This window comes from Drosophila serrata, unplaced genomic scaffold (assembly GCF_035046125.1).
Source record: "Drosophila serrata isolate PLE 108 unplaced genomic scaffold, ASM3504612v1 contig_240, whole genome shotgun sequence".
Taxonomy (NCBI): Eukaryota; Metazoa; Arthropoda; class Insecta; order Diptera; family Drosophilidae; genus Drosophila; species Drosophila serrata.
Genome location: NW_028257138.1, coordinates 1,932,841 through 1,956,911, shown reverse-complemented (window position 1 = coordinate 1,956,911; position 24,071 = coordinate 1,932,841). Strand labels below are relative to the sequence as shown.

Below are 24,071 nucleotides of genomic sequence, written 5' to 3'. Positions count from 1 at the left end.
TGAGGTCGACGCTGACCTCTGAGTTGTTGTCAACGCTTTAAAATGGCCGATGGGGGAAACCATATTGCCGATAAAAGATGTTTGATATCTCTTTCCATTCCTGATCGCTACTACTGCTCTTCCGAAGTAAACAGCAGCTATCCCCCCTTAACCAACGTATTACGATTACAAGACAAGTGACTGTGGAATCCGAATATGCCGGTAATAAAAACTCATTTATTTAAATGGTAATGTTTATTAGACATACATAAATCGATATGTAGTAATCGTACAGTGATATGTTTAGTTTTAATATAGCATTATTAGTTGTCTGGAATCGCTTATCCTATGCTTTACAAAGGCTTTTTGGAAAACCTTAGACAGAATTTAACTAGGCGGCGATAGCTAACGCCTGATTGTGACAGGGCCGAGAGTTGAGTTTCGAGTTTCGACCGAGAGCAATAAAGATCTCGATCGTGCATTGGACAAGTCTTTAGGTAAGCATTAAACATCAAAGAAACGTATGTTCCTGCTCATCCATGGGTTATAGCCTGATTTCTGTTTCGTTTACAGGGAGGCGATGAAGGGTGTCAGGTCGGGGAACTTAAAGAGGTTCTGGTTGCGGGATCGGGTCACGCGGGGCTGGGCCTGGCCCTGACGCTGCTGGGGATTGAAGCCGCTGGCCTGCTGGCCGGTCAGGTAGATGCCGCACTGTGAGTTGCACACCTCGTCGCGTAGGATCGCCTCCTTGGGCCACTGGCGGATCAGCTGGCCGCAGTCGGTGATGCGCAGTGAGGCGCACTGGGCCTGGGTAATAGGGAAAGGAAAATATATATTAGTTATTAGTAAAAATTAACATTGAAAAAAGTTTAAGTTGCCTTTGCCTTTTGCCTTAGTTATAGTATTTTTAAGCTTCACTTTTCTCAAAAATTATCATATAAAAATGTAGATAAATATTTAAATTTTCAAACCTATTTGACGGTATTATAGTTTCAGTCATAAGCTAAAAAAGCAATGAATTTTTGAGATTCACTTTTCCTAAAAATTATCATATTATATTTTAGTTAAATATTTAAATTTGAGGGAATTCCATTTCAATCAGAAGCTCAAAACGCAGTGAAGAAATCATTTCCGACCCTATAAATCATATATATTCTTGATCAGAATCAACAGATGAATCGATCTAGCTATGCCCGGCAAAAATGAATTAAAAAAAAAAATGTTCAAATTTTAAAAATTTCACAAGGGGTAACATCGTTAAAATTGGCAAAAATCTTGATTTTTAAACTATTTTTATTGAGAATGCAGATTTGTTAGGCTTGTAAAACCTAGCAAAGGAACGCTTTCCGAATTGAAATTAATGCATTTTTGGCTTAGTTATTGAATTTTTAAGATTCACTTTTCCTAAAAAATATCATATTATATTTTAGTTAAATATTTAAATTTGAGGGAATTCCATTTCAGTCAGAAGCTCAAAACGCAGTGAAGAAATCATTTCCGACCCTATAAATCATATATATTCTTGATCAGAATCAACAGCTGAATAGATCTAGCTATGTCCGGCAAAAATGAATTTTTTAAAATAAGTGTTCAAATTTTAAAAATTTCATAAGGGGTAACATCGTTAAAATTGGCAAAAATCTTGATTTTTAAACTTTTTTAATTGAGTATGCAGATTTGTTAGGCTTGTAAAAACTAGCAAAGGAGCGCTTTCCGAATTGAAATTAATGCATTTTAGTTAATATTTAAATTTGAGGGAATTCCATTTCAGTCAGAAGGGTTAACATCGTTAAAATTGACAAAAATCTTGATTTTTAAACTTTTTTAATTGAGTATGCAGATTTGTTAGGCTTGTAAAAACTAGCAAAGGAACGCTTTCCGAATTGAAATTAATGCATTTTTAAGATTCACTTTTCCTACAAATTATCATATTACATTTTAGTTAAATATTTAAATTTGAGGGAATTCCATTTCAGTCAGAAGCTCAAATCGCAGTGAAGAAACCATTTCCGACCCTATAAATCATATATATTCTTGATCAGAATCAACAGCTGAGTCGATGTAAGTTTATTTCGGCTGCCCAATGTGAGCTTTCCTTATCTGTAGATATTACTCAAAGGTCTTTTGGGATAACTTACCCCATCGGCGGAGCACACACAGCTGGTGCAGGGCGAAGGGAAGGCAGAGTCTCCCACGCGGACGTTGCGGTTGCCAATTTGGCAGCCCTGGACATTCTCGCGCCAGGCGTTCAGGTCAATTTGGGGCATCGAGGCGCAGGGCACTCGGGGGTTCCTGCAGATCGATGTTGAGAAATAAGTCATTTATAATATAATTTTAATTAATTCAATTAATAGGTTAAAGAAGTAAAGTTAAACTCACAGGAAGTTGCTGGGCAAATCGAAGGCAGCTCGCTGCATGTCTCCGGTAATCTCCAGGTTCTCGCACACGATCTTGGCCAGGGTCACCTTGCGGATCTCAGCCAGCTGAGCCTCGGTGAACTTGACCTCCGGGTTCTGGTTCTCGTACCAGAAGCGATCGCACTTGCGCAGCTGCCGGAACTGGATGCCGATGATGCAGGCCAGGGTGGGACCCACCAGGCCGCCCTGCAGCGGACGCTCGGTCATGGCGCCGGGGAAGAGGTCGATGTCATCGACGCTGGCATAGACCTTCTGGAAGCGGTTGATCACCTCGGTGGGGATCTCGCGGCTCAGGTCGTTCCAGTTAGTGGCGCGTTTGAGGTTGCAGAGGGCGCGGTAGTTATTGTAAGAGGGAATACCGTGGTCACGAGCTGCGGAACATTGTATAAATTATTGTAATTCTTAAAGTAGAAATAATCACAGCTAAAACTCACCTCTCTGGATATTCAGAGCGATTAGATCGATGCCCGAGAAGGGGATCTTGCGGTCCTCAAACAGATGGTTGGTCACCTCGCCGGTAATGAACTGATCCAAGGTCTCCATGGGCGTGGCCACCAACCCGCGCAGGATCTCGTCGATGATGCCGGGCTGCAGCAGGTTGTCCATCCGGAAGAAGCCATCGCGGAGCAGCAGTGGAGGATCCACCGGCTGGTGCTGGACACTCAGGCGGGGAATGTGAGGACGGAGCAGGGAGTGGCCGATGCGGAAGGCGGCGGCGGCAAACTCATTGAACACAATGGGCGAGCAAGACGGATTGTAGTCCTTGTAGTAGCCTTGGGGCAGCAGTTTCAGACCATACAGATTGACGGCATTCCAGCTGAGGATGCGGGGCAGGAACTCGTTGAAGACAATGTGCTGCACCTGGGCGCTAACGATCTTGCGAGCATGGTGGAAGAGCTGCTCCCCGTTCCAGTGGGGGTTCACGCCGCGCAGTCCCTCGACGATCCGGTTGTGCTCGCGCAGGAAGGCAGTGTGGATGGCGGTGAGACCTGGCTGCTCGGAGGCGCGGTCATCGCCGCCCAGGAAGCACAGACCGTTGCGGGACTTGCACTCGGGGTGGGGTCCCAGCGGAAGCAGCTCCTTGCCTCTCAGCTGGGTGCTGTTCATGCGTCCGGAGAAGCCACGCAGCTTGTTCGAGAGGCACGTCGTCTCTCCATAGACCATGGAGCCGTCGAGGAAGTGGGTGTTCTGGTTGATCTGGTCACGCGGTCCCAGCGACTGCTGGCCCGGCAGGGATCTCATCGACGGGAAGCAGAAGCGCTCCCCGCTGGTCACGTTCACCTCCGGATAGTAGAAGTCGCCGGCGGGCACCGGGAACGGATTGCACTCGGGATGCACCGTCTGGCGGGAGTTGCAGGCACGGCAGCTGGGAATGGACTCGTGGAAGCCCTTGTGGATCGGCGTGAGGGTCAGATCGTGGTCGACGAACTGGGCGAACTGCATCACCATCAGGGAGTAGCGGGTGTGCAGGTTGGAGATATCCGGGTGGATCGTGGTCGAGATGGTCCTCGGGTTGGGCAGCTGTGTTCCCGTCACGCCGGTGACCCTAGGCGCCGAGATTCCGTCCTCGTACTGGGCGGGCAGCAGGCGGGAGAAGGTGGTCAGCGACTTGCCCCAGTTGGGATTCCTCAGATTGTTGCACCTGCCCGAGAGCGTGCGGAAGGGGGAGTTGGCATCGCAGGCGGTGTTGGGCTCTGGACATCCGTCCTGTGGCTTCTGGGCTCCGCCGAGCAGGCCACTGATGTCCACTGTCTGCAGGGTGTCGGTCAGTTCGTTGCGATTGAATGCATTCTGGTTGGGATTGAAGATCTGACGCTTGCGCCGCGTAATATGGTTCAGGGTCTTCACAATCTCATTGGAGGTCAGCTCGAAGATCAGCGAGGAGTTGGCCAAGTTCAGGGCAGCCAAGTTGGCCTTGCTAAAGGAGGCGGCTGTGCCATCAGGGGAGCGGGCACTGATGCCACCCTCTGTGGTGGAGAAGAAGAGAATTTATTAATAAAGCTTCCTTTATAAGTTGGGTAAAAAGAAGGCTATGTCATCGCTAGAAAACTTACTTGTGCGCCATACTTCGTATTCGAAACGCTTGCGCTCCTCCAGTTCCTGCTTGGCCCGCTCCACAGCGGCCTCGATCAGTTCGGGACTCAGCTCGGCAATGGCCTCCTTGGTGGCTGGCTCCACCTCCACATGCTCCACATGCACCTCATCCTCGGGGTTCACCTGCCAGGCCTTCAGATCGAACTTTGGCAGCTGCTCGCAGTCCAAAACAGAGTTCCTGTAAGTGAATAGGGATTACATGGAGATCTGTCTCTATATATAGCTCCAGGGTCTCACTCACAAGTAGTTATCCTCCAGAATGAAGGCCTTGGACTGGGCGGTGCTCACTTGATGGGAGCCGCACAGTAGTCCAGACAGCGAGGTCTGGCGAATGCTCTTCAGCTGCTCGAGAGTGAAGGATGAGGGCGGAATCTCATTCTCGTACCAGAAGCGATCCGTCTGCTTCAAGTGCTCGAACTGCAGGGTCAGCAGGCAGCTAATGGTGGGTCCGAAGAGAGCGCCTATCACAGGCTCCTCGAGAAGGGCGCCCACCAGCAGATCGATGTCCTCAGCGTTTCTGAAGGAGGAAAACCAATTAAAACCAATTTAAATAATAATTGAAGAGCAAAAACCCACTGGTAAATTTCACGCAGGTTGGTGATGTACTCCTCGGGGATCTTGGACAGCTGACTGAGTGCATCGAAGCTGACATTAGAGGCGCCGTGATCAGCGAAACGGCGCTCGCAGAGATCCAGAGCATGCACATAGGAGGCCACGCCGTGATCACGACCCCGGTGAACGGCCAGAGCCAGCTCGGACCAGCCCTCGGCATTGATCTGGCTGGGAACCAGGGACTTCTGCAGGGCGGCAATGGAGAGGAGCTCGTGGGCGGACATCTTCTTGGCCAGCATCTCGGGCGGGTACATGCTCCAGAAGGCGGGCATGGCGGCGGTGGCGAACTCGTTGTAGATTCCTCCCCTCACGGAGCTGGAGTAGTTGCTGGCATGCTTCTCGGCGGTGAGGCGCAGACCTTCCTTGGCGGTGGTGGTCTCCTGGCCCAGAACCAGGGGCAGGAACTCGTTGTAGGTGATGTGCTGGATGGTGGCCGTGATGATGCGCCTGGCCTCCAGGAACACGTCCTCCTCGGACCACTCGGGGTTAATGTGGGCCAACTGCTCGCCAATGTTGTTGTGCTGCTGCAGCAGGGCGCGATGCAGAGCTCCGGTGGCGCCGGCCGCCTGGCAGAACTTGCAGGACTCCACCTTGACGCCGCCACTGATGTAGGTGCGCAGCTGGTCGAACTCGTGACGCGTGGAGCCGTAAAGTCCGGAGCCATCGATGTAGGCCGAAGCGATGTTCATCTGCTGGCGAGTGTCTGTAAAAAGGAAGCAGGTTCTTAGCACTGCAGGATCATGGTAATTTTCTGTTCCATCTCTTACGTTTCTGGCAGGCCTCGGCATCGAATCCGGGCGCGGATCGCTTGTACTCCTTGCAGTCGGGTCCCGCCCGAACGAAGCACTGCTGCAGCTCGCTGGGATCCTTGACGGCGGAGTCGCGTTCGCAGCACCTGCCCGAGATCGGCAGCTGCCCCACCTCAACCAGGTCGTTGGCCAGCAGCTGGCCCCAGGCGGGCAGCATGGCAGTGATGTGGGGATGTCGCAGCTCGCTCTCCACATGGCGCTGCAGCTGCTCGATGACCAGCTCGGCGTCGGGCAGGGCGTGGGTGCCCCGCGAGCTCCTCGGCTGGCTTACTCCGTCGGCGTAGTCGGCCGGCAGCAGGCGCTGGAAGATGTCGCCGCGGGCGCCCCACTTCCTGTGCGACACATTGTTGCATTCGGCGGTGGGCTGGCGGTACTTGCTCGGCGGGCACACGTCGTACTCGTTGGCCACACTGCCCTCCGACGTGGAGGAGGAGTCGCATGGAGTCAGGGAGCGGGCACGCTCGGAGCGCAGAGCATTGATGGAGGCATTCTCAAGGTCTTCGGGGATACGGAGGCTAAGACTGGGGGCACAAAGGCACCTGGAAATTTGAGAGAAATGGTATATTATTTTTAAGATTTATTTGTTAAGACGAAACAAAATATTCGGATTCCTTTTATAAATATTTATTGATATTTTTATATGACAGTTTTTCCGACAAATCAATGTTTAAAAATCTCATAACTACGCCAAAAATGCATTAATTTTAATTCGGAAACCGATCCTATGTTAATTTTTGTTAGGTTAATAAATCTGCATACTCTATTTACAATTTAAAGAAATATAATTTTTGGCCAATTTTTGACAATTTTAATGATGTAACCCCTTATAAAATTTCCAAAATTTTGAAAAAATTAAATTTTTCTCGGACATAGCTAGATCGATTCAGTTTTTTATGCTGATCAAGAATATATGTGATTTATAGGGTCTGAAATGACTCCTTCACAGGGTAAAATGCTTCTGACTAGAATAATGGTACCCTGCAAGGCTACAAACTAACTGTAAACAATACAGTTAAGCTGTATCATCAAATCATTCAAATATAGAACCAGAAACTTAGACTCTACCATATTTTATATTGCCTATATTAAAGGTTTAGTCATGTATAGTTTAAAGCCATGCTGTTTGGCTTTACCCAAAAACTTTCCCCAGGTTTTTCCTATTTATTTCTGTTATTATAATTTCGGTTTAACCCACGTGTTTATAATTCACACGATATAGTCTCCGTTTCATTTTTTCATTCATGAACTCGCGGGCTGTGTGCATTTTCCGGCATTTAATTACAAGCTTTTCTCACATTGCCGTCGTTTGCTTACACTGTTAATTAAACGAGGCAAAAACGAAGCGGCGATAAAAACCTACGGATTTGCCTATGGAATGAAGGTATGTATACAAATGTGTGTACTAAAATATAGTATAAAGTAGGGGAGTATACGCCTCGTAAGTCTCAGAGCTTTTCTGGCTAACCGGATGTGAGTCTGTGTGTCGAACTAATCAATTTCGAATTATGAACAATGACTGCCCCCAAAAGGCTTTGGCTGACTGACTGAGTGACTGAGGGATTGAATGACTGACTATAGCTTATTAAGCTCCATCATTATGCCCGTTCTTCGGTTTTTCTAAAGATTTTGGCCCGCGTCACGTGACGGAGTTTCTTTTGCGACGTTGCATTGACATTAATTTTCTGAATTGAAGTCTTTTGTCAACACCGGAGACTCCGCAATTGACGTCAAGACCGAAGATTATGCAACAGCCTGCAGTATTTCTTTTAGATTTCTGATTTGTGGATGTGGGCGTTGAAGATCCGCTTTAGAATCCGCCTAATGAGCTCGCTAAAATGTTTGGGTAATCGTCCTCACCTTCCCCTACATAAATTTTGGAGAACTTCCCCGACTTGCCTTTCTGGTTTCAATTTAATTGCTTATTTTATCGACTTATATACACATACGTATATATTTTTGTTTAAAAGTTTAACGTAATTTGTGGTATTCCGCTCGACTTGTTTAGACGATATATTCAAGGCTATTGTCTGGTGTCGATTTTTAATGATTTGAGATGCGAGATAACCACTTATGTTTGTCAGAGTTCAAGAGCCACATAAATCTATTTCTGGCGGAACAAAGCAAAGGAAACGTCTGGCATCATTATGGAAATGTGCTCTTTGCGGGTGTGCCATATCTTAGTGGTGAAATCTCGGTTACCAATATTACTTTTGCTCAAATGCAGGTAATTTGGGTCAAGCTATTACATTGGATTCACACCTAGCGAAGCGAAATAAGTAATGAATAGAAATGCCAGAAATAATTGGTAATCTATATTAATTGGGTTTCCATTGGCCAATACAAATGCAGGTAACTGCTTCAGGTGAGTACACACATAACTTAACTTACAGCAGAACCCGATTACTCACGTATCTCGCTAACTTGTAAATAAATAAATAAACAAATATATAAGTAAGTTATCTAAAAGCGAAAGCAGAGAAGTAGCTCGAGCATTTACATTCGTTTGTTTGTGCCTCTTATGCTGGTATTTATGTCACCTGTGGCTATTGGCTGGTACCTGAACATGCAAAAATATGTGTCATGATGGCACCCATAAAAGCCACAACAAACAAAACAAAACAAAACAAACGGACGGACGGTCGAAACCGCAAATAGAAATGCACGGCACACGCGGCGTATACGTTATTTAACAGCATTATGACATCCAATAGTTGGCATTTCTTTTATTTTTTACTTTTATTGAACGTCGTTTGCCAAATGGTGCAGCGATTAAATAAATCAAATATTAAGGAAAGGAAAGGAAAGTTTGTGTGGGCAAAACGGAAGCTCTTCACTTGGGGTTTTTGGGAATTTTCAAAGAGTTAAGAGCTTAACTCGTTTTTGGCCAAATGCATTTGACATTTTGATTTGAGTAACGCGGCTCAGCTGACTGGTTGGCAAAAACGGAAACGCCAGGCGGCCAGTATGGAAATTTCTTCTCAGAACTTCGACGAGTCAAATTCCTCGTAAAAAGTTCGCACTCGATTATGGGTCATATCGAAGATCTCAGGGTTGTTGGGTTTCGATATTATATTATTAATATACTATATACTCCTGAAGCATTTGCATTTTGTTTACAGATCGATTGCTTATTACAAAACACGTGAGTAAGAACTGTAAAAATACCAATTGCCATATTATTGCCAACAAGTAAAACCAGTTGCTCCTCGGATCTACTGCTGATGAACGCGTGTCAATCCTAAATAATTGTTGTATAAAGAGGGGCTTGCATAAGGCATACTTTATCATCAGTGGACCGGCGAACAATTGCTTGCAATTTATCATTGTTAAATGGGCATTATTTAATAAGTATGGCTGAAGGCAATTATGCTTGCATTTGCATATATATTTGCGATAAGCCTTATGTTCGATTTATGTTCGATTTGCAAGTGCCGATGGTTCGGTAGCCGGGAGAGGCGAGATCGAGAGTCACGAATTAATTGTTCACGAGCTAAAGTGGCCTTAGATAAGCATACACACCGCACACACAGTGCTGGGGAGTGCAAATGGAAGTCGCTGAACACCCGCAATCGAGTTTGCGCAATCGCTAAACAAAAGACTGAGGCAACAAACTTGACGCCAATTGCCGCCAATTGCCAAATCATGCAGCAACACACACTCACACACACACACAGCAGTGGCGGCTGTGGCAATTCGGGCAGCTTAGTGAGCTGCCACCCCAAATGGGTTACTGTGGCACCCACCCACCACCAGCTCTATTAATAATAATTATAAACAACAAACAGGCACACAAAAATTACGGAAGCCATCGAGCGTTTGGTATGCGATGTACTCATGCCTTCGACCGTTTGACGTCGTCGTTTTCATTATCAACACTCTCACTGTACAGATGCCTGAATACATATACATATATATATGTAGTATATAGCCATCCGCCTGACCATCTTTATGTATAGACACACACTCGCCGCTGGCAACACCCAATTGGCATCCATGTCTTGCTGCAATTACTCCGGCGGCACGTAGCGTCATCGTCATGTGACTTTGCACATGATTTCCTACCACCAACACCGTTGCCAACAGTGGTAATACCACCGACACCAGCAGCCACTACTACCAGAAATGCTTGGAAAAAAACAAGAAAGCGAAGATATTCGTAGCCAAAGGGGATTTCTATATACTCTTCTTGAGTGCTTGATACTCAAACTGTTCCAATATTTATACCCTTATGGGGGATTGTAACATTAGTCGAAAGCTTGTAACGATGTGAAGGATCATTCCCGACCCCATAAAGCATATATATTCTTGATCAGCATTAACAGCTGAATCAATCTAGCTGTGTCGAATGTTTTATGCTTAAAGCTGATATATTTTCGTTTTGATCCTATTATTCAACTTCAAATCAAATTTAAGCGACCGGTATTAATGGTTTTTTCAAGAAATATTGCACATTTCCACAGGAAGAATATATAAATCAATAATATCAAAGGTTGTTTAGGTCAAAACAAATAAAACACACCGAGTTGAAGTAAATATAAAGTGTCAAAAATACTGCCAGATCATATGGCTTACAATTTAATAACTATCAAACTGCAGCACAAACCTCCTTAATATTTTAACAAACTCAGCTCTCGAATGTGATGGTGATGTGATCAACACATTATACACTCCCCAAAACATAAAACAACACATTTTCTGTTTCACGTTGCGGCTGTTTCTTTGTCATGTTCATTACAGAGTCGGTTTCTGGGCTCTGAGCATTACACAATGGAGCGCTTGGAGTAAGCCGTAGACAAAAGGTTAGGGAAATACTCGTGATTGAATACATTATGCCCAGACACATTCCACTTCTGTGGTGCAGGATGGATTTACGAGTGCCGAGAAGGATGAGGCAACTTGCTCAAGAAACGGGCCGACTCAAGAGAAAATTTTCAAGTGCACTTCATTAGCATACAACGATCGTTGCAGTGATGATCATGGGCCGACATCAACGTCAAATGCTGCCAGCCATGATGCAATTTTTTCATCTCTTGCCTCTCGTCTTTTCTCAGTGACGTTCCTCGATGTGGCTTCGAAATATTGGTTACATTGCCAAGTCTGTGGCCCAGGGTTGCAATAGGGGGGAATTAACCTCGAGGGGGGTTCAAAATACGTCCTTGGATCACTTTCCATAACAATTTCAAATGACTCTTCACAAGTGCATTTCCTTATAGCCTTAGCCTTGTCTTCTCCATAAACCTAGTCTGGAATATACATATGTATATATTTTCTGGTCACTACGCCACTGGTGTAAACCGGCTGCTGTTGCAGTTGCAGCTGTTGAACGTTGGACGCAAACCAAGAGGCGTGAAGATCATAATTCTACATACATGCCTGTCCCCATGGGGCCGTATGGCTGCTTTTTATGGCAAGAAAGTGTAAACGCTGGCAAAGTCACGCGCCCGAGCCACCGACCAACACACCGGCGAGCATTTAACTTTCGTTTTCATTGCGAAAGTGCATACAACTTGATATTGGTAAACAATTCCAAGACAGTGTGGTGTCTCTCTCTCAAGGCTGTGGCCTGCATGCAAATCGGACTCTGACTGGCAATGGGTTCGAGTGCAATTTTCATTTGCTTTACCATTTCTTTGCGATCAAATGGCAGTCGGTTACGGCCACCAAGGTCGCCGACAGCCGGCCGCAACCACTTTGACCCCCTTTTAAGACCATTTCGGCAAGTGAAAAGGCTAGCCCGCATTTAGACCATGTTTAGGGTTCCCTAAATGGCTCTTGTAAGCTGAAAACAGCGATATAATCACCTTGAAATTGCGGGATAATTTACCAGAAATTTTGAAAACGCACCCAGGTGTGGGTTTTGTGTAATTTGAGCATTTCTTTAAGGGCAGCCGTCAAAAGCTGTGAAATCAATTTACAAGTGAAATGTGAGAAAGTGAATAGGGGTCTTTTTGGATATGTAAATTGAGATAAATATCCCAAATTATGTGATGCTGAAGAGCAGGGGAAATATAGCTCAAAATGGCTATAATATAATATGCTTTATGATTGTTATATCCCACTAAGTATTCTGAATATAAATTAGGTTAAGTTTAAGTAAGACTTTAGAAAGATTTTATATTAAAACTATGCTTAAATAGCGAATTAGTGTCATTGCTTTCTTCTTCCATTTGCATTTCCATCATAATAAATACTTCCATCCTCATCTTGGACTTATGTAAAAAGGCAACCTGTTGCAGCACCTTGAAATGACGGAAGCCGCCAAGTGTCAAAAACTGAAAAAATGAAAAAAAAAGACCTGAAAAGGCTCTTTAAGCTTCAAAATGAAGAGCTTGGCACATTAACAAATATTTAGTTCCGTTGTTGGACGAAAAAATTACTCAAAAACGTGGCCCCAGTCAAGCCTGTTGGCCACTTCATCCTGCTGAAGTTGATTACGTCGTTGATTTCACTTTCAGCTTCATTTTTCTTCTTTTTTTCCTTTTTTCACAGATGCCTTGTACCGTTTTTTGGAAAAGAGAAGAGCTCGAAAATTTCTTTTTAACCCAAATAAACCAGTCGTAAACAAGATGTATACACGGGTATATATATTTCATATATGTTTGTGGTTGATTGTGTCACATTTTTTGGTGTATATAGAAAGGGAGACAGAAAAAAAGACAATTGACGGCCCGCTTTTTTTTAGATTTTTTCTCGATCTTTAGCTTTTAGCGACTGTGCATATTGGCTGTACTTTTATTTATTTTTCGGGTTAACCCGTTTTTTGGTGCAGAAGTGGTCAGACAGGACGGAGTGGACACTCGCAGAAATCAGAAATATTTGTGCGGATTGAATATTCTTGGCCAAGTTGGAAACAAGTTGAGCAACGGCTTCTTGATTTATGGAATCACTTGGGATTGGAATTGGAATTGGAATTGAAGTTGGCCAACGACAGCGTTATGCATGCTCTCCTCAGGGTCAACCACTGCGGAGATCTAAAGATCTCTCAACATAACATAACATAACATGTTATAATTGCCTTTCACCAGGAAGAAACCCGAGGAAGAAAAGGAGTTCTTGGCTTTGCCAAGCGTTTATTCAACTTTTCACTGAGCGACTTTCGGAGATTCCAGCCCAGACAATCGGATGATTAATTTGTCAATATATTAGACTCGGGCATTAATCAGAAACGTGTCTCGAAACACGTTGGAAATAAATATGATAAATGACGGACCACCTAAAGACGGGCAAGACTTGCAAATTAAATTACAAAAACACATAAAAAAAAAACAGCGTATTCTCGACCAAGAGAATTTTTGGTTTCGGTTTCAGCCTTGAACTCGCCACTCTGTTTGGTCAGCTAATTACTTATTTATCATATACACGCTGGCTAATTGATTTTTAAGCAGTTCTAGCAAGCAAAAAGTTTAAAAACAACATTGAGATAGAAGAGGCGGCGCCAGTTTTAATCTAAATTTCGGTTTTCCTCTCTGCCAGCTGCTGGGTGCTAATAAATGGGTGTCTGAAGTGGATTAATCGCAACCAGAACACTTAAATGATGATGGGAGAGCTTTGGCCAAGAAACCAAATATTTCGGTTGAAATTGAATGTCGGAAAAAGAAAAATTATGCCATTATGCCAAGATTTTTGCCAAAAAGAAGTTGTTCTGTTGTCTGATCAAACGATTAGGAGTAAAGAACAACACTTTTGAAGCTCAGAAGATATTTTATAAGTATTTTTAACCCTTGCAGAGTGGTTTTATAATTTTTGTCAGAAGCTTGTAAAACTATGAAGGAATCACCCTATAAACCATATATATTATTGATCAGCATCAACTGCTGAATCGATCAAGCTATGTTTGACAAAAATTTAATTTTTTTCAAATTTTTGAAAATTTTATAAGGGGTTACATCATTAAAATTGTCAAAAATGGGCAAAAAATTGATTTTCTTAAAATTATAAAGTGAGTATGCTAATTTATTAACCTAATTAAAATTAACATACGAACGCTTTCTAAATTGAAATTAATGGTTTTTTGGCCGAGTTATGCATTTTTAAAATATTGAATTGTTGGAAAATTATCGATAGCTATCAATTTGCAGAATCCTTAAAATATTCTTATATTTTATACTTTGATCTTTGCTATCCCTTATTAATGCTTTAATCTTCTCCTTAATCTTATAATTACAGCCCACATCCGCATTGCTGTCGTCGATGCGCCTCAGTGTCAAATCAAGTTCGTTGCCTAAGTCTTTCAGTAGTACGACCCACGCCACTGCTCCACTTCGCCACCGAATACCTTTTGGCTTTGCAAAAAATCATAATTATAACAAAAAACATAGATTTGTGTGCCAGTAAGCCGGCGGTGAGCCTCCGCGTTGACATCGCATTAGGGGGGCGAATAGCCAAAGCCTTGACGCCGAGTGTGCGCGAGTCAATGAAAAAATGTCAAAAGAGTGTTCAAAAATGTTCGTATGCTGTAAAACACTCGACGCAACTTTTAGCAAGAATTCCACGAGTTGGATTTAAGTGACTTAAGTGTGTCAACTAGACAATGTCAGCGCTCAGTCGACGCAGTCGGCGTCGGCACTTGTGCTTAATTTGCCTGAGCAGTCGGCTTGCTCGGCTGCACTCTGGGCAGGAGTGGACTTGAAGCCAGCACAGAATTCGATTGAGTATGTTTGCCGCATGACTAAGCCAAAGAAGTCGCTGGCGGCGGCCAAGGCCTCGCCTGGCATCGGATCGGAATGGATCGGAGTCGCCACCAGATCCAAAATTCCGGGCAGATTATCCAACGCAGATTGCATAAGCAGCTCTGAGTTAGGGTTCCCATTTGCATAACTTACACACACTGATTAACACAAAGCGCCAAATTAATGCGACCAGGCAGGCAGGCAGGCGGCAGTGTGGGGAGAAAAACTTTCTACACTTAGCGGCCGCCTGCTAGATTTACGGAATCTGTTAATTAAGACCGGAGTCTGGCGGAGATCTGGCGGCGATCGTCGTATTGATGATGGGCCCATCATCCGGATAGATTAATTGCAGGCCTATAAATCGGCTACGCCTGCCGCCGAATTATGTAAAGTTTTCTTTTGGGATGCCTACGGTGGAAATTATGTCAATGCGGTTAACACGAACCAGCCAGAGCGAGCGCGGACTGAAAACGAAAATAAAGTCACGATTGTGTAATCGTTCCAAAAAAAATAAAAATAAAAAACGGAAAAAATCACCACCTGGCACGACGGCATACACTCGTAAAAAGCGAAAAGACTCTTTTGTTTGCTGACAACTCGCCGTGGCTTTTTCTCTTCGATTGTTGGCATCTTCCCAGGCCAAGAGAGCCGGGTGAAAAATGAAAGTGAAACTTGTCAGCTTCAGCTTCGAAGTTCGGGTTAAAAATTGATTTTTCATCTCGGTCGCTGAGCAAAGAAATCCAATTCGAATATCGATATTACATGATCGCACCACCGACCCATAAATATTCATAGCTTGAATAAATTTCACGTCTTTGTCATAATGCAAATTCTTGTCTAAATTATCTACATTTATTTCTTTTATTTCTCCATTTCAATGCTGCCTCAAGGACCAGCGAAATAGGGGAAGTGATAACCTGACTGAATCTGTCAATCTGCGACTTCCGTTGGCGCTTCTTGTTCTTTCTCAGTTCGTTGTGGAAAATTAATGATTGATGATGCCAGGTTAAAGCGTATTCGCCTGTCTTACAAACTATAATTTGCCTCAATGGCCATCTGCGTTTTGTAGTTAGGCTCAGAGCTAATGTATAAATAAAGTCGTAAATGCAGCTTAACCTTCGGAATTATATGCCAAAATCTAAAACTTGTTTCTAAGGTCGCAATATGTTTTATGCTAGATTTACATATTGGCAAGCAAAAGTGCTAAGGCACATAAATTTGAGTTTGAATAACTTATTTATTAAGATGGAAAAATATTACAAAATAGTTAACAAACTATAAAAGAATATTGCTTAAACAGCAAACAAAGGCCCTAAAGTCAATATATTCTTCACACTTTAATTGTTTCAGTCACACAAAGCACGCATTAAAACTTTACAAATTATTTAATTGACTAAGATTAAGAATGCAATAAAACTCACCATAGAATTAAACTAAACAGCATTGATTGCTTCTTCATGCTGAAGCAGAGGGCTGCTCCTGCGGCAACTTTCTTATGAGGTTCTCTTATTTGTTTTAAATTAAACGACTTACTAATTTATATAGTTAGACTTATTAGCTCTTTGTTAAACAAAATAAATAGGTTTAAATTATATTTGGCACGTTTTGCGAATTTGTTGATTGACACGAGTATATAATAAATATATTTGTATATATGTGGGTGTGTGGGTTGCTCTATCTAAATTCTCCTGGCTGAATCTCTCGGATGTGAGTGCCCGCTGGGCGAGGAATTTATCACCAGCGAGTGGACGACTGCGACGGAGTCTTGCCAAAGAGATTGTAACCGATGATGTATGCTATGATTTGTATCCTTTCGGTAATTAGCATAACGTTGGCAATGCAGAGCACAGCATTGACCCGAATAGCACAGCGACGAGCCTATCTTGGCCACGGAAATGGGGATAGAAAAACCGATTCCTGTGCGTTTCACACGACTCGATCGGTGTGAACGCGCCAACGAACTGATTTGGCCGCTAAAACGAGTCGGGACCAAACCGAAGCGAAACCGAAACCGAAACAGAAACCGATACCGATACCGAAACCGAAACCGATGCCAAGATCTTTTCCAGACCCAAAGCCACACTCTGACTCTGACTCTGAACGCGGCAGAGGCAAAAACGTATCTGAAAGCTGTCGGCCAGCAGACCGGGCTTAAAAGGCAGGGCCGCAAAACACAGACACCGAAACGGATCTGCTGTAAGCCAAGATCCAAGCTTAGCCCCGCAGCGAAACCGGTAACGCAGACGGAGCTTTACCGGCTCTTCTCCCGCTCGCTCTGCCGCTTGATCTCCGGCTCACTCGCTCTCCGGGCCAAGACCACGCTCTCCCAGGGGAGAAAGTAAAAACGCTACACTGCCCAGCATGGGTCAGGGTACAAACAGTATACGAATGCACTGAGAAAAATGTATAAGGAAAAGCATTCGGAATCAATACGAAATCGGAAGGTCATTTGTCTTTAGTTTTCTGATAATTATATTATAGTGAAATATTTATGTTACTAAAAGTTAAATATCAAATATTAAGGTGACTACTACTAAAAAGTTAATAAAAATATGAAATAGACGTCCAAAAATCAAATTTCCCTCTGTGCACACTGACCAGAAAAGGGTAACACAATCCAGGCCAAAAATCACGCTTTTGTTTCGCTTTGCGGTCAGAGGCAATTTTTTGGCCAACTTTGGCATGCCGCTTTATTTTTATTTTCCTTTTTTTTGACACCTTTTGTCTGCACTTTTGATTTCAAATCGCATCTTGTGAAAGGAGTCACGCGCTTTGTGTCTCTCTTATTATTTTTGTAATTTGCACAAGAAACAAAAATAAATAAGCACAGCAGCAGCTGCTTCCCAAAAAAAAGAAGATGCCCAACAGTAAGAAGAAATAAAAACCCGAGTGAAGAGGCAAATATTTACGGCTTTCAAAGAGTCGAGTGGAAACAAGTTTCATCTCATTGTGAGACGAGTCTCGGGTCTTGAGACTCCTGCTGTGATGTAAGCACCCAGAGCCCCAGTGCCGGTGCCCAGACCCCAAACCCAAACCCAAACCCATTCCCAGACCCCAGACCCAGTCTTAGTTCCAATTCCAGTCTGAGATTCAGATTCAGATTCCGAACCCAGCTGCAAAGGTCTTGCCATTGGGCAAACGCCAAAGTGCCTTCGGTTTCCATCTATGTACACAGAAAGAAATATATTTCCTGCCATATATAGTAATCAAGTATCTTTAAGGCTTCTATAAAACTTAATTTGAGTTTATTAAAATTGGGGCAACACTCCATTCCCCTTTTTCTCTCTCTGTAAGTCTGAATTAGAAATCGAAATGCAGCATATCAGCGATAGGGCATCCCCCCGACGTCCAGACACAACAAAAAAGTGTAGCTGTCTTGGCCAAGTTAATGGTTTGGCCAAACAATTCGGTTAGTGGCCGAGTGCTAAAATGCCAAGCAAATAGCGCAGACAGGTGGCGCATGTCGAGCAGCCATAAATTGGACAGCTAAATGTCATCAAAAAGGAGGCTTTGCCCATAAGCCAATAAATAAAAAATAAAAATAAACAAAGGGTGTAGGTATCAGACACTTGAATTGCTAATTGAAGTCACTTGAAAATATTTAGACACCTTTGTGCACAAGTTTCGAATTAAAGGTATACATAATCTTCGGGTGCAGAGAAATTTGCATTGCAAAGGACAAGTGTCTATCAAAAATCCGGTTATATTTTACAATATTTCAAAATGAGTCACAACATTTTATTAATTTAAATAATTCTGACTAAGTTTACTAGTAGAATTTTTAGCACGGATTTACCAAGAATACGAAATATAACCAGTGGGGGAATTCCCTAACATTTTTTAACACATACTAAGCATTAACTAGCCTAGTTCTATTGAAACTATAAACACCTAGTTTCACCTACAATAACTATATCACCAAGAATGAAAACTTACTTAAGCCAAATAAGCTTTAATTTTAATTCAGAAAGCATTTCAATTTTGGGTTGTAAAGGCCAATAAATCTTCATACTCAATTTAAAACTTAAAAAAACTAAAAAAAACTGTAAAAATTTTAAAAAATTAAATTTTTGTCGGATATAGCTAAATCGACTGAGCTGTTGATGTCGATCAAGAATATATATTATATATAGGGTGGGAAATGATTTTTTCCCAGCGTAACAAGCTTCTGGCCAAAATTAACATACCCTGCAGCGGTAAAATCCAAGATACATATTAATATAAATAATTAATTACTAGAAAATATTAATATATATTGAATATTTAAAACATTCCAAACCCATTAAAAATCGAGTTGCAAGCAACTTTAGACTTCTGTAAGGCACTAAACATCGGCTGTATTCGATCTCCAATTAATTGATACTATCGACTCTCAATTCAGGTAATCAAATAATAACAAAATATACGTTGGTAAACACAATCCACATAGGTAAAAAATAAGAAGAAAATTCAATAAATTCCCACACATTAAAAATTGTAAACAATTCGTGACACCTGTAAGACAACCTCCTTGAAGCGTTAACAACTCGAAAAAAAGATAAAAACAAAACAAAAACATCGTAAACATGTTCCCTTGTAGAAAGTGCATTCTGAGAGTGAGATCTCCGCCTTTTTGTGTTTTTTGGGGAATAATTTTATCAGTTAAAATCCCAAAAAGAAAATAGTGTATTTGTGTTGAGTTGATTTTGTCCAGAGCCGGAGGCAAGCAGGTCAATGTATTTATCGAGAGCTGAAGATGCGCATTTTGATTTGCATAATCTCACATTAGCTGGCATTATGTTTTCCTCATTTCGATGCCCCGATGCCCCGATGGTGATGATTATGATGATAGATATCCCTCAGCTTTCCAATCAATCAGCGCTTGCCGCGACATTTTACGTTTTTCAGATGTGCAGCCAGTGTCGTTGGTGTTGTTGCTGGCCTGCCCCTTCAGCGTTGGCTTTCATGGCTAATGGACGCCCCTCACATGACCTTGCACGGGGGGCCTTAATTTGTCACCTCTCCAAAAAGTTGAACAAAACAAAAAAGCAAGCTTAAATTACATTTAAACGACCATTTCAGCGGCCACTCGCCGCTTAATTGCAAGCGAAATGGATGTGACTCCATGGCAGTGGCCACTGACCAGAGATGTTTTTCCGCTCAAAAAATGGCATCACAAGAGATGGCATCACGTGCTTAATGCTAATCTTGACTCTGCATACTACACACATAGATAACATAGTAACAGGAACCAAGCCCCAAAGCTCTAACTAAAGCAACATCGAACCAAAAGTTGTTTGCTTGCTTTTCGGGTTCGGTTTCGATTTCAAAGTCTCATGTGATCTCAGCGTCGCGTCGAATGGTGACTTATTTTTCTTGTCTGTTTTGGTTAACAACAATTAATAAATGCAATGGAGATGCTTACTCACATATCGTATATTACTTTCGGTTTTTTTTTTGACCAAAAACACTTGCTAATTGTCAACGCGGATGTCAGGCTTTATGTGTCTGAATTGACCCCCAACTGGAGTTAGTTGCTGAAGATTTTGATCTTCATTGAAAACCGATTCCCCTTAATTTACCCTAGACCCTGAAGAAGTCTTTAATACTCTTGCAGGGTACCATAATTTGAATCAAAGGCTTGTAGTTAGTAAAGGAGTCCTTTTCGACCCTGTAAATCATATATATTCTTGATCAGCATCAACAGCTAATTCAATCTAGGCATGTCTGGAAGAAATCGAAATTTTTACCAGCTTTTCCATTTTTGCAAAAAAAGATAAGGGGTTACATCATTAAAATTGGCAAAAAATTCAATTTTCTAAAATTTTAAATTGAGTATGCAGATTTATTAACCTAATGAAAACTAGCATAGGAAAACTCTCCGAATTGAAATAAATGCATTTTTGGCTTAGTTATGAGTTTTTTTCAATTTGGTTTCTAGGAAAAATTGGCATAAAAATGTAAAAAATACCTACTCAAATAATGGGATTATAATTTCAGTCATTTCCATCTACAAATTATCTTCTTTGAGTTTGCAATTTGGTTAAAGTGATAAAAACTAGCTCGGGACAGCTTTCCGAATTAAAATTAACGCATTTTTGGCTTTGTTATGAATTTTTTAAAGTTAGATTTTTAGGAAAAATTGGCGTAAAAATAGATAAAATATGGTATTATAATTTTAGTCAGAAGCTTATAAAGCAGTGAAGGAGTCATTTCCGACCCTACAAATCATATATATTCTTCATCAGCATCAACAGCTGAGTCAATCTAGGCATGTCTGGAAGAAATCGAAATTTTTACCAGCTTTTCCATTTTTGCAAAAAAGATAAGGGGTTACATCATTAAAATTGGCAAAAAATTCAATTTTCTAAAATTTTAAATTGAGTATGCAGATTTATTAACCCAATTAAAGCTAGCATAGGAAAGCTCTCCGAATTAAAATTAATGAATTTTTGGCTTAGTTATGAGTTTTTTTAAATTTGATTTTTAGGAAAAATTGGCATAAAAATGTAAAAAATACCTTCTCAAAGAATGGGATTATAATTTCAGTCATTTTCATTTACAAATCATCTTCTTTGAGTATGCAAATTGGTTAAAGTGATAAAACCTAGCTCGGGACAGCTTTCCGAATTAAAATTAACGCATTTTTGGCTTTGTTATGAATTTTTTAAAATTTGATTTTTAGGAAAAATTGGCGTAAAAATAGATAAAATATGGTATTATAATTTTAGTCAGAAGCTTAAGAAGCAGTGAAGGAGTCATTTCCAACCTTATAAACCATATATATTCTTGATCAGTACCAATAGCTGAATTGGTCTAGCTATGCCCGACAAAAATTAAATTTTTTTAAAATTTGGACCATTTTATAAGGGGTTAAAATTGTCAAATATTAGAACATTTTAAAGATTTTTTAAATTTTAATTGGAGTAAGCAGATTTATATGCCTACAAAAATTAAACATAGGAACGCTTTCCAAATTAAAATTAAAGCTTTTTTGGCTTAGTTATGAGATTTTGAAGCATTGATATGTCGCAAAAAATTGTCATATAAATATATTTAGCTGCAGTCCAAAAAAGGGCTAAACGGAAACTTAAAAGACGGTTTTATCTATTCATAGTGTCTGGCGCCAAACTAACGAACCAGAAACTGGGATTTTTTCAGTTTCGGTTTCTTTTTACTTTTTTTTGTTTTGGTATCAGAAGAGTCTCTCTGCTGGCCATTGGCCAAACTTTTGTAGCCTCGAGAATATCGTGTGCCTGGCACTAAATCGATCTTTTTACGGCTCTTCAAATGGCGTCAAGATCTGCCAAGTCTCGAGGTCCGGTTTAACGCATTACGTAAAAGAGACGAACGCACACACACACACACACACACACACCGAAAAATAAATAAATATCGCTTTAATGATATTGAAAACAATATAGCCACAAATTCCGTTAGTTAAAAATAATAAAAAACACAAAATGAGCTTATTTTGGGAAACCGAGATTTCTATACCCTTGCACTGAAAATCGATCATAACTCTGCCAAAAATTCAATATTTTCAATTCGGAAACCATTCCTATGTTCATTTTTCCTTAGTTAATAAATCTGCAGACTACATGTAAAATTTAAAATTTTGAAAATTGTTGTCAATTTTTAACAATTTTAAAGATGTAACCTTAGAAAATTTTGAAAATGTTGAAAAAATTACATTTTTGTCAGGAATAGCTAGATCGATGGAGCTTTTGACCCTGATCAAGAATATGATTTATAGGGTCGGAAATGATTCCTTCACTGCGTTTTAAGCTTCTGACTGAATTTATAATACCCTGCAAGGGTATATTAAAATAAATTTAAAAAAAGTCGCTCAAGTGTTGATCGTGTGCTGTCCACGTTATGTCAAAGCACATTTCAATGACAGAGAGATGGGGCGAAGGGGTCGACATCGGCATCGGCTTCGGTCTTTCCGTAATTTATGTATCGTTAAATATAAAAATTTACAATTTATAATCGGCGAACCGCGACAAACGGCAGGCAGTGATAGCCACAATTGAAGATGCTCTCACATTATGGGAGACCGGTTCCTCGTTTAAGGAAAAAATTGTTTAAAATTTTATATATTTTCGCACTTGAACTCTACTCAAAGCCAAGGCAGAGAAAGTATTTAATATTTTCATTAAAGCTCATAAACAAGATCCCACTGGAAAATATGTTTAAAGAATATCGAGTGACTTAAACATAATACATATTGATAAGGTAAATTAAAGTCTTATTAATATAGTTTTAAGTGAGCAAAATGAGTTGCAATTTCTGTTAATATATTATATTTAGTCTATGTTTGTACTATTTCGATGTTTTTCTTCTTTGCTTTTAATCATAAAACGGCAGCACCATTTCAATGTTTAATCTAAAAGTAAACGAGAAACGTGCTTTGTGTGGGAGTTCGATGAGAGCCAAGAATGTCTAACACTTCGTGATTTTTTCGATTGAGGCGGCGAACAAACAAAACACTTTTAGCCATAAGGAATTTATTGGCATTTTTTCCCATTGTTTTGCTGATGTTTTCATCCATTTCCCTGTTTCAGCTTAATTAATTGACACATAAATTATGAATTGAGGATGCAGATATAATGTTAGATAATGTAACTGATCTTTTATGTACTAAGCCATTTAAGAAGTGTTTATAAAATTGAAAACAGCAAAGACCACTTTCGAAATGTGACACCGAGAGTAATGGCTTTTTGTAATTGGTTCCTTAATTTTGTGTTTAAATGTGTCACTAAAATTTACATTCGCATTAAGCGGATAAAACCAACTCTAGCGCTTTAAGCAATTTTAAAGACAGCACTTACCTTAAACTATCGCCGTAAGATCTGCCACAATATTAGGGGTTTCCGCTCTTTCCACAGGCTCTCAAAAGTAGGCAATACTTTTTGCATACGACACTCGTGACAGAGACCAACACTTGTTGCATATTTTTCCACTGAATAATTTTAAGATTCACCGTAAAATACAAATTGTTTACCATCTTCCGGGCACTTGTTCACTTGTCCACTCACTTTGAAGACTGAAAACTGACTAACTAAGATAAGAGTGCTCCAGAGCATGGTGGAGAAGGGAACGAGAGGATAAGCCGTTACATCAACGCAATGAGTGCGAGAGCACAAGCTGAGCCTATACAAGGTGGTCTTATCAGCTCCCAACATGTTCTCAGCGCTATAATTAGATCAAATAAGAAGCAGATCTAGCGATAAGACCACCTTACATATATTCACCATGTAAAGTGATGAACGCAAGAGTGATTAGAGCGGTGGAGTGATTAATGATTGACAGAGCGATTAGAGATTAGAGAACAAACTAAACACTAGTTCTTCAGAAACTGCTAATGAGTAATTAGAGTGAAAATACATTGAGAGCAAGATGCCTACACCTGGGAGAATCTGCTGTTGAGTGATTATTCGAGTGGATGTGCAATGAGAGCGTTAGAAAGGGCTACATCTGCAGAAACTGCTACTCAACATTAATAACCA

The 24,071-nt window shown here is 41.3% G+C and overlaps 1 protein-coding gene across 2 annotated transcripts; it reads right to left on the bottom strand.

Annotated features, from left to right (window-relative positions):
- Nucleotides 1–215: 215 nt before the first annotated feature.
- On the bottom strand, nucleotides 216–23,621 carry LOC110178113 (uncharacterized). 2 transcript variants are annotated; one of them, XM_086830426.1, is made up of 9 exons: nucleotides 23,394–23,621; nucleotides 5,870–6,450; nucleotides 5,067–5,805; nucleotides 4,732–5,007; nucleotides 4,451–4,668; nucleotides 2,831–4,363; nucleotides 2,359–2,767; nucleotides 2,118–2,271; nucleotides 216–786 (listed from the first exon to the last, which is right to left on the bottom strand). In XM_086830426.1, exons 2-9 carry the CDS (start codon nucleotides 6,066–6,068, stop codon nucleotides 547–549), a joined length of 3,768 nt encoding a protein of 1,255 aa, XP_086686552.1. In that variant the 5' UTR covers nucleotides 6,069–6,450; nucleotides 23,394–23,621; the 3' UTR covers nucleotides 216–546. The 2 variants fall into 2 exon arrangements, with proteins under 2 accessions (XP_086686552.1, XP_020800785.2); XM_020945126.2 differs by lacking the exon at nucleotides 23,394–23,621 and adding an exon at nucleotides 16,002–16,796.
- Between the last annotated feature and the right edge of the window lie 450 nt (nucleotides 23,622–24,071).